This window comes from Hipposideros armiger, unplaced genomic scaffold, assembly GCF_001890085.2.
Source record: "Hipposideros armiger isolate ML-2016 unplaced genomic scaffold, ASM189008v1 scaffold_469, whole genome shotgun sequence".
Classification (NCBI taxonomy): Eukaryota; Metazoa; Chordata; class Mammalia; order Chiroptera; family Hipposideridae; genus Hipposideros; species Hipposideros armiger.
Genome location: NW_017731819.1, coordinates 618,277 through 629,504, shown reverse-complemented (window position 1 = coordinate 629,504; position 11,228 = coordinate 618,277). Strand labels below are relative to the sequence as shown.

General features: G+C 42.0%; 1 protein-coding gene across 1 annotated transcript in view; it reads right to left on the bottom strand.

Annotated features, from left to right (window-relative positions):
- Window positions 1-2,266, bottom strand: part of NDC1 (NDC1 transmembrane nucleoporin) — a 65,691-nt gene extending 63,425 nt beyond the window's left edge. The window contains exons 1-2 of the mRNA XM_019666385.1: window positions 1,611-2,266; window positions 722-804 (exon numbers count right to left, since the gene is read on the bottom strand). Of these exons, the coding sequence (XP_019521930.1) occupies window positions 722-804; window positions 1,611-1,667 (140 nt within the window). The 5' untranslated portion in view covers window positions 1,668-2,266. The remainder of the gene's footprint in view (window positions 1-721; window positions 805-1,610) is intronic.
- Window positions 2,267-11,228: the final 8,962 nt, after the last annotated feature.

Genomic DNA, 11,228 nt, shown 5'->3' with positions numbered 1-11,228 from the left:
CCCAGAGGTTCACAGGTACAGAAATTAGAAAATACAGTTTAAGGAGATGAACAATCTATCACTTTATATCCCATAGTTGGGTGTTGTATGAACAAAAATGGAGGAGAAAACAGCATATTAAATGTACAAACTCAACAAGCACTTTGATATTACTGAGCACCGGTGTGCGGTGAGGAGTGAGGAGGCTCCCAGGTGGACAAGCTGGGCCCTGGAAAGGCAGCCCCTGCCCTGGTCCTCACACACCACAACATCCTGCTGTGGTTACTACTAATAACTTTACATACCACTACAGAATACTGTAACATCAGTGAACTGATGCATGACTCCAGAGTCAGGTGCCACATTAAATATCACAGGGTGGGGGAGGGGGAATTGTCTTATTTAGTTTTACACCTGTATTTTACAGCAACTTATACTTGTCTCTCTAGGTTTAATTGATAGATATATCAATATCTAAAACTCTATACATTTTTATGGCAACCATCTGTATGTCGTAACTGTGTTTACAATTATTAGACACACACCTCTTACTAGACAACTAATGTATCATATTCATGTCTGAATTACCAATGCCTACCATGTAAGAGACACAAGATTTACTGTTGAATAAGTGAATACAAGAAGGGAGTGAATACTGAGGGATTTTAAGCATGCAAGTGACAAGCCGACTTATATTTTGGAAGGTAAAACATCCTTGTGTTTGTAAGGTGGTTATGATGGAGGATCAGAAGAGGCAAGACCCAGACAGGAGTCAGGAGGCAGTCCACCGCAACTGCCCAAGCCAAAGATTATAGTCAGTGGCAACTGGAAGAGAAAAGAGGGGGGCAGGAAACATGGCAGCCACATTTTTGATACACAATCTACAGGACATCAATGACTGATAATATAGGTGGTAAAGAATAAGTAAGACTTAAGGACTCACAAGTTTTTGGCTTGAGATACAGGGTATATGGGTGTACATTGGGGTAGAAGCACTATCCTAAAAGGAATAGCACTCCTATTTCTCCTTGTCCTCCACAGAATGGATGCAGAACTGTTGATTCAACTTCAAGGAGGCAGTATCTATCATCTCAGTCCCACAGTGCACACATCCCTCTAATTTAACAAAGAATACCTGTACTGCTTACCTAGTCCCCACCCCAGCCTCTGCTAAATCAACGCATTCATTCTTTCCAATTCTAAACATCCCATCCCTTCACACTTCTTATCCCAAGTAACCAACAAGTTATTTATTTTGCACCTACTAGGTACACCACCCCTGCATGGACTATTCCCCTATTCTCGACCCCAATCCCCATGCAGGCCATCCCTCCCACTCTGGCCAGCTCCCACCCAAGACTTCTCTCTCACCCAGTAACAAGCATGCCCTCCGAACGTCCGGCACGCACACGACCTGTAACCAGCCTTCCATAACACGCCCCTCCCTCCCTGTAACCAGCTTCCACTCAGGACGCCCCACATAACCCTGTAATCAGTCCCCCCCACACACTCCCCACGCGACACTCCAGCCGGCCCCTCCCCCGCCCAGAGCGCACGCGCGGTCAGGGCCCGCGCACCCACCCGGACCCCAGCCGCAGCCCAGCTCGCGCCACAGTGAAAGCAGCACTCACGCGCCACAAGATGTCCCGCGACCCGCCGGCGTAGGGCCGACTCGCAGCGGTGGCCATGGTGATGGCGGCCCCAACTCTGAAAGGTGCAAAAGACTGTGAGCCCGCCCGCCACCGCAGTTCAAAGGGAGGAAGGCCCCAGGAGGACCCCGTTGGGGCTGCCTCAAACGCCGCCTGAGCGAAGCCCGGCCCAGTCCCCAACCCATCCTTTCGAGGTTTCGTCTGGGCAGGCCCAACGGACCAGAGCTGCCCTGCAGACACGTGCCCCACAGTGGCTTGAGACTCCAGAACCCGCCTTCTGGAATCGAAAAGGTCTCTCCGAAGCAGAGCCTAGCGTGGCGCCAGTAACTCGCGGTGGTGCTGCTGCATGCTGGGAACTGTAGTCTCGACGGCCTTCTGGACGCAAGGAGGAGTGTTCCACTTTGGGACTCGATGTTCGGAAGTACAGCATGCTGGGAGTCGAAGTCTTCCTGGAGATACCTTGTGGCATGCTGGGAATCTTAGTCTTTTGTAAAGCCTATACTAGCTAGCCAGTGTTCATAGATGGGAATTCTACAGATCTGGCGAAATGATTTGCTCTCATTTCTCCTGATTTTACTTTGACCGCCTGAAAGTGAAGTCAAACGACGTTGTGGCCCTCTCCACGAAGGTACTCACTAATTTTATTAAAAATAAATAGAGGTGCATTTGGTTTCATAAAATCTGGTTTCTAGTTCCAGCTCTGCTGGATGATATTTTCTGTAGAGGAATAGAAAACACATACTCCCCAGGATAAACCTAAGTCATTATTTTTTTTTTTTACCAAACTCTAAGCCTTGAGGAAGAATTTGAAAAGAATTTTCAGCAAATTGAAAATAAAGCTCAGGCTCCTGCTCCTTCCTTTGATCACCCTTCTCTGGAGCCAGGCTGCACCTCCTGTTGGCTTTCAGGTAGGGCTGTCCTCTGCTGCTTGGTTCTTGGGGGGTCAGATTTCAAGGGAAAGAACAGTGAAGGTAAAAGGAGATCCTTGAGGGAAAATCCACTTAGTAAAAGCAAAGTCTGTAACCCAGAAGAAAAAATGCCTTTTTCTTCCTCTTAAACTAACCTAGGTTGTTCACAAAGTGACAGTAAAATGAAATCTGTGGGTAAAGGTGAGACTACTTGGTGCCTCATCTCCAAGTGTATGAGGAAGAGGCAGGATCAAAGGTTTTTCACATCAATATTTAAGTGCCTGGGAGGAAATAGGTAAGGGCTTTAGAGTCAGACAAATGCAGACTTGAATTCTAGCTCCCTGCCTGATAGCAGGTTAGGGTGGGCAAGTAACTCAACCTCTTAGTGCATGAGTTTCCTCAACTAAAGGGGGATATAGTGTACACTGTTCTATCTACCTGTCTAAATTGAGTCCTGTTACCCACCTTTCGTATAACATCATAGCTATTAATACTGTTCACCAAGTATTTCCAGCTTTCTGCTTTCTAGGCATATAATAGGATTGCACTTCACGGCCCTCTTTCAAGTATGGCCATGTGACCATTCTGGCCAATGAACTGTGAGCAGAAGACATTATGACATGTGTCACTTACAGGTAAAAGATTTAATTGCCATTTTAAGACCCTCCGGACTCTTTCCCTCTGGCACAATGACCAATAATATTTGAGATGGTGGTTGCTCCATCGACCCCAGGACCTGAGTGACTAGAGTGGGCAGAGTTTCCTTTTCTATCTGTGACAGATTTGTAACATGAGCAAGAAATACAATTGTTGTTTTAAACTTCTGATATTTTGGAGTTGTCATTGCAGAATAACCTAATCTATCCTGAATGATATAAATAGTAAATCAATAAATGCAGTTACCTGAAGAGGGCTTGAAAAGCCCTTGAAAAACTTCATTTTATGTATGACCTTATTAATTCACCCCACCAGCATTTACTCATCAATGAGTATGGGCCAGGCCCTGTGGGCATACACCAGAGCAGAGCACCTGCTGTCAGGACGTTTCTGCCTGGTATATAAGCCCCATCTTTAGATACTCACTCTCCTAAATCACACTCTTAACGAATGCATCTGGTAGAATTGGTTATCAGTTTTAGTTTATAAGCTGTTCTTGGGAAAAAGATGAGTACAGGTGTAAGAAGCAAAAACTGATCTTCTTACAGATCCCTCACCTCCTCACCAACTCGTCTTGCTTTTTCTCCTTCATGCCTCTGCTTAAACTGGACTCTGCATCTTCAAATGCCACGTGTTCCATGAACCTTTCCTGTGGAATCTTTCTTTCTTCTAATTCATGTAATTCCACCATTCAGTGGATACGTCCTGCCTTGAGTAGCACAGTAGAGCAAGAACAAACTTTGGAGCCAGGCAATCCTGCATTCAAGTCTTAGCTTTGTCCCTCCCCAGCTGAAGCGAGAGATCTTGCTTTGGTTGAACACTTAAACTTTATCTTGGACACTGGAAATCATATCATATAAATTTAATTCTCACACTTCCCCTTCAAGATTGATTATATATATAATCTTTTACAGAGGAAATCAAGCAGAGAGAGAGGTCAAGTGAAGCAGGGATTCACACCCACATCTATTTGAATGTTTCAGCTCTTTTATATAGTTTTTTCACCGTGTGGTCTATTTATTTGCTTCTTTATCCTTTTTAATGTTTAAAAGGGTTTGTGTTAATTATTTCCTTTACATAACATCTTTAATCCCCTTTATTTGGAGAGGACAATTATTGTTGATTGTTCTCTCAGTGAACAACATTGACCTTATGTAATAACTTCCTTCTCCCGTTCTTCTCCAGCTGATTTGAAGCAATATTCTTTCACTCTCAGCTAATAACTATAAAGCAATGAGCAAGCTTATTCAGCCTTATAAATGTTCCCCATTATTCTTCCATTATTAGTTATACTGTATATTTATTTTTAGGGCACATAGCCATTATAAACTATTGGGTTGTCAGAAAAGTCATGACGTATTTTTGCAACGAAAAACAGAAAAATACATCATGACTTTTCCGACAACCCAATATATTCTCCCCTTATAACCATTATCTATTTTTTCTTAATTCTAAAAGTAAATATATACTTACGGTTCACCACTTGTATGTCAATGTCTTACCTTCCATGTTAGGTTGTCTGAAGTATGCTCCCTAGCAGATGCCTCAGAAAGGTCTCGTGTGAACATTCCCTTATTCTCACGTTCTTATGTTGTTAATATTTTGTCTGTGGCCTTTAAACCTGAAAGTCAGTTTGGCTGGATGTAAAATCCTTAGCTCATATTTCCTTTCCTTGGGTATCTTAGACATGTTGTTACTCTACAGTCTTCTGACATAAAGTGCTGTTGTCAAAAAGTCTGATGACAATCTGACTCTCTTTCCAAGTGAATTTGTCTTTTAGCCTGGATGCACCAAATATTTTTTCTTTAAATACACTAGAAATTTTACTAGAGTATGTACGGTATGTCTCAGTGTTGATCTTCTGGGTTGATTTCCCCAGGTATACGCATGTTCTTTCCACCTGCAGTCTCAAATGTTTTTATTTCCTCATGAAAGTTTTTTATTATAATTTTTTGCATTTATTTCCCTCAATTGCCTAATTATTTTTGTCTTCTTCAGGAACATTTATAATATACCTTTAGATATTTTTTGCCTATCTCCTATATTTGTCATTTTTTCTTCAATTCTTTGATTTCTCCTTATTCATTCTAGAACAACGGTTCTCAACCGTCCTAATGCCGTGACCCCTTAATACAGTTCCTCATGTTGTGGTGACCCAACCATAAAATTATTTTCATTGCTACTCTATAACTGTAATTTTGCTACTTATGAATCGTAATGTAAATATCTTTTTGTTTTCCGATGGTCTTAGGCGACCCCTGTGAAAGGGTCGTTCGACCCCCAAAGGGGTCGCAACCCACAGGTTGAGAACCGCTGCTCTAGAATTAAAACATTTTCCTTTTCACTTTTTATTCCCATAAGGCATTATCTGTTATGCAAAAATTGTTACTCTGATATTCCGTCTAGTGTGGTTTGCATTTATGAAATGAGTTTTCTCTTTTCTTTCCAATTCTTTCCTGAATTTTGTTACCTAATTTCTGCTTTCTAATTTTGATTCATGCTTTTCTTTCATATCTTATACTATTTCCTAAATTTACTTTAGCTCATTTTGAAATATTAAGTTATAGTTTTTATCTGTTTTATATATATAGTTTTATATATATATATAGTTATATATATATATATATATATAGTTATATATATATATATATTATATATATAGTTTTATGGATATATCTTTCTGGAATGCTTTCATTCATTAGAGATGTTATTCTGCTCCTTGGTCTCTCTTTTGTGTGTATGTATAGATAGATAGATAGATAGATAGATAGATAGATAGATAGATAGATATGTATATGTATAGATAGCTAGATAGATATAATCTATAGATAGATAGATGCATAAAATACCTTCATTATGAGATTTGGCTGCAGTCCTTTAAGTTGCTCCTTTTTACATGAAAATAGTTTTCCTTCACATTTAGGAGGGAAAGGTGAGTCAGGAAAGCTTTGCTAAATTCAAGGCTCTACAGTTTCCTTTTCGATGTTTTCGCGAACTGTTCAAAAATAGGGCTTCAGATCTGGCTCTGTTCCCTGTCCACTCTCTCATCTGGACTTCCCTTTCCTGTGCCCCAAATATCCCTAGCCTACCCTATTTGTATTCTATTCCCTGCATCTTTTACTCTGGTGTCCTGGAAAGACACTTTGTCTGCTTTTGAGAGGTCACAGAACCTGGACTGCCCCAGCTTCTTCAGGCTTTCCTTCTGCCCCTTGCACTCGTCAGCTGCACACTGGATTGTACAAAACTCCCCTCCCCACCCCAGGACCAGCAGCTGTTCTGTTGTCCTCTGTACTTTCCAGGGTGCACCTACTGACTGTTTTGAGGTTCTCTTATTTTTAGATTTCTCAGATGCCCGGTTCCTTCCCTCCGCTTCTTTCCACAAAAATGCTGGTACCATGCGAGTCTTCCAGCTGCCAGTGGTTTCTACCTACTTGAATTCTGGGTTTTGTGGTGATATCTTGTCACCCAGTTTTTTTGTGGATGTTGTCCAATGGTTTTGGGTTTTGCTATCCCACTTGTTCTGTTTTTATGGCGGAATTCAGGGAGATTCAAAAAGTATGTTACTGCCACTGCCAACTTCCCAGAATTCTTTTATCTCAATTCTCTATATGACACCAACCAGTTAAATCAAACTGACAATGGACAAACCACCATCATTAACTTTTCTAAAAGTAGGGGCTCCAAGATGTAATAGTTGTCTATCCAAAACCCATTCTGGTTTCATTCAGGGTGACAGTGTGCCCAGCTAAAGAGCATTTCCCAGCCTCACTTGCAGCTAGGGGTGACCCTGTGATACAGTTCTGACCAGCCCCATTGGGTGGGGCTTTGGAAGAATCTTACTAAAAGGCAGGTTAACTCAGTGGCCAACCCCTTTTGCCCTTCCCCTTCTTCCTGCCTATCAAGAGCTGGGCTGAGCTGGAGAGAGCTGAGCTGCCAGGTGTCTGATTAGAGTAGTGAAAATGAAAGTAACAATCAAGCCTTTAATCATTGACTGTAATAGTATAAGCAAGAGACTAAATAGGAGAAAGTGCTGGCTCCTCTAATGTTCCATTTTTCTAATACACCCACATCCAAATGTACCAGAATGCATTCCACCAAGGAATTTGAGTGATTGGATTTTCCCCCCTTTGTTGGTCTAAACAAAAGTTGGCAGGGGATTAAGGGAAAATCAAGGCTATCTCAAAATCACTCTAATAATGAGCATAAATGAATTGTTTTGAGTGGATCTGTACACTGTATTGAACCATCCTCTAACAATTTCACCCACAGCTTCAAAGTTTCTCTTCTTTACTTGCTAGTTTTCTTAGAACTGTGGAATTAAAGATGAAAGCCACAGAGAAATGACAACTTCAGGTTTGTCTCCTTCAATGTTAAGCTTATAGACTTAAGTTTGGGGGATTACTGTAAGTCATTATGTATTGAGATGGAGAAAGGTTGAATGTTTCTGTACTGTTATTCTTAATATTATAAAAAGATTAAGAAAAACTTAAAAAGAAAAAAAGAGAATAATGGCAGGCAAGGATCAGGTGGATAAGTGCAGATGTGGCTATTATCTCATTGCCAAGGGATTCCCTAAACAAAAAGCTCCAGCCATTTTACAAACCCAGGAGGCTGGGAGGAGGGAGCGGGGGAAGGGCGAAGAGTGGAAAAGTACTGAATACTAAGTCAGAGTACACAAAAACATCTTTGAGAGCCTCACCCCGCCCCCCCACCCAATTAAGTTGGTCTCCAGAGGCACCTGAGGCAGGCTATAGCTAGGGCCACAACCCTTCCCCCCATAAGGAGGCCTCCTGGACTAGGAATGTGCCTAAGAGCATGGCTGGGGTGATGGTAGAGTGGGGCCAGAGTCCTTGACTGCAGCTCCCCTCAGAGAGCTCAGTGCACTGGCTGTGCACCTAGTCTGGTGTGAGGTGAGCAGCTTTTCCCAGAGGCCTGTCAAGTAAAGCTTTGTGACAGCCTATGGTCGGGCCTGAAAGATCTCACATAGGTTTTTGGCCTGGAGGTGGACTCCTCAATGCCTACACTTAGAGCAGACATCTTGGGACCAAATCACCCTAAGGACTGCTGATTAGGAAAAAAAAAGATAGAAGTCAGAATCCCTGATGGCATTGGGAGCAGCCATATTAACCTGAGGCTATCTCCAAACTTCTATTTACACGAGAAAAAGAAAAGTCATTTTTTTTAAGCCGCTGCTTTCTGTCCTTCTATTACAGCTGAATACAATTCATCAAGTGCTACATGGGGGCCAAGAGCACGGCTCCCAAATGGTGGTGCTGCCTGGTTCATGAAATTTTCACTGGTCCTTGGTAGGTGAGAAAAAGGAGGGAAGGGGGAGGGGATAGTAGAAGAGGGGAAAGGGGGTCAACTATCCGGTGATGGAAGGAGAACCGACTCTATTTGGTGAACACACAATGCAGTATATAGATGATATATTACAGAAATGTACACTTGAACCCTATATAATTTTACTAAACAATGTCACCTCAGTAAATTTAATAAAATTTTTAAAAAATGAACAATGTAGTCAGTTTTTCATAAAACTAAATTTAATTAAAATTTTCAGTACTAAGATTGTGCCCTTTTGAATTATTTGATATCATGTCCTCTCTTTTATAAGAAGATGATGCTAATTTATGATGCTGGTTATATCTAAACTCCTTAAAAGTTTTTTGGAAAAATTTATCAGTCATACCACTTAAACATACTTAGTAGTAACTAAATCCCTCGCAAATGTGGATATTTATATAGGTTCCTGGGAAAAACTCAAGTTTTCCTTTACTCTAATACTCACGACATTTCTGTGACTAGAGGTGTGGGTTTGCCACAACAAGCAATTCTGACACTGCCAGTTAGCAAAGACCTCACAGGTTAAGGGCTCAGTCCCACAAGACTGCCCCCCCACCCCACTTCAGATGCCAATTACACAGAGTGGGGTCCCCCAGTTACCTACAACTTCTGTCCGACTTGGCTACAAACTGGAGGTTCCCACAACCACCTCCTCAGGTTTGATCATTTTCTAGAGCAGCTCACAGAACCCAGGAAAAGTTTTAGTATTGCTTATTTACAACAAAGGATATTTTAAAAAACACAAATGAACAGCCAGATGAAGAGATACACAGGCAAAGTGTGGAATGGTCCTGGACATAGGAGCTTCTGCCCCTCCCAGAGTTGGGGTACACTCCTAGCACATGAATTTGTTCACCAACCCAGAAGCTCTCCAAATCTGTTCCTTTGGGATTTGTATAGAGGCTTCCTTACGTAGGCATGCTCAATTAACTGTTTTCAGCTCCTCTCCTCTTTCTGGAGGATGGGAGATGGGGCTGAAAGTTCCAAACTTCTAACCATGGCATGATTTTTCTGGTGACCAGCCCCATCCAGGAGCCTTCCCCAAGAGTCACCTCATTACAAAAGACGCTCCATCACCCAGGAAATTCCAAGAGATTTAGGAGCTCTGTGTCAGGAATTGGGGTCAAAGACTAAATATTAGAACAAGATTCTCCCAATACCCCCATTTACAAGGGTCTTAGGGAGTCTGTGTTAGGAACTGGGCAGAGACATATATATATATATATATATATATATATATATATATATATATATATATATATATATAAAATTTTTTTTTTTAAGCTGAGCCATCCTGCCACCTGTTGGCAGCTCAGCGTCCACTCAGCTTGGGCCGGGAATCGAACAGGCGACCCTGTTACTCAGAGCTCACACTCTTGAGCGAGCTCTTAACCAACTGAGCCACTTGGCCGGCCCCTATATATATTTCTTTTATTTTACAATGTGCTCCTTTCTTCAACAGGAAAAAAATCCTGCCACTTTGGGTAAGCGATAGGAAGGGGAGGTTGTAGATGGCTGGTACAGGGGAATTCACAGGATCCAGAAGTATAAGAATCACTGCCTTGGGCAGCAGGAATTACGTATTAAAGAAAGAACAAGCCAGGTTACCAGTTCAGAGGGTGACCCGAAGGTATAGACACCAAGATCTCTGAAGAGTACTTGAAGACGAAAGAAATATTTAGCTAGAAAGACTCACAGGGCACAGAACAGCCATCGTCAAATATCTGAAGTGAACAAAGTGAAAAAAACTCAGACTTGTTCTAAGAGGCACAGGGTTAGAGCTAGGACCAACCAGTGACAACAGCAGAGGAACTTCTAAAAGAACAGTTGTTGGAAGGAGAAAATGGCTGCCTGCAACCACTTAGCAGTGATCACTGGACTGTCAAGAGCTATGAGAACAGGGACCTTGTCTGTTTTGTTTGCTGCTCTAGCCCCAGTACCTAGAATGGTGATCAGCACACAGTAGGTGCACAATATATATCTGTTGAGTGAATTATTGGGGAGATACTCAGCATTTGATGGGAGGTTTGGCAAGATGACCTGAAGTTCACTGTCACCTGAATGGGTGTGCATTTTCCTTTATCTGCGTGGTCAGACTTTTAAATCCAAATGTGTCTTTGTAGTCTATTCAGAAATACATAGGGAACTCCTATCCTGAAGAGGACAACAGGAACAGTGGGCAATCAACAATCCTGACCTGGCAGAAGCTCAGCCTCCTGGATGGTGTGCATTTTTAATATAAAGTATAAAAAAGTACTTATGAGGTGTCACTGGTTTCTCCTTTGAATGCACTCTAGCCAGGAAGTCATGCCACCTTGCAGAGGTACTCAAAGTGCCCTAAAAGAATTTTCTAAAATCACTGTCAAAATAGGTTATAATTGAGTATGTTCTTTAAACGCACTGTTCCATACTTAGAGGAGGAAAAATTCAGATGTTCAATTGAACCCCCACATCACAGCAGCGAGCACATTACATCAAATTCTCAGCAGCCTCCAGCATGCTAAAGACAAAACATCAAGGAAGAACTTCAGGTCAAAGTCATGAAATGCAGACACAGATGTCACGTGAGGTATTTATTTTGCCACCACTGGGTTCAGGTGCCCAGTATCAGGTCACCAAAGATGAATTTTTAGGCTCCCAGTAAATCCCAACCAAAGTTCACACTGTTTGGCCACTTTAGAATGGCAAG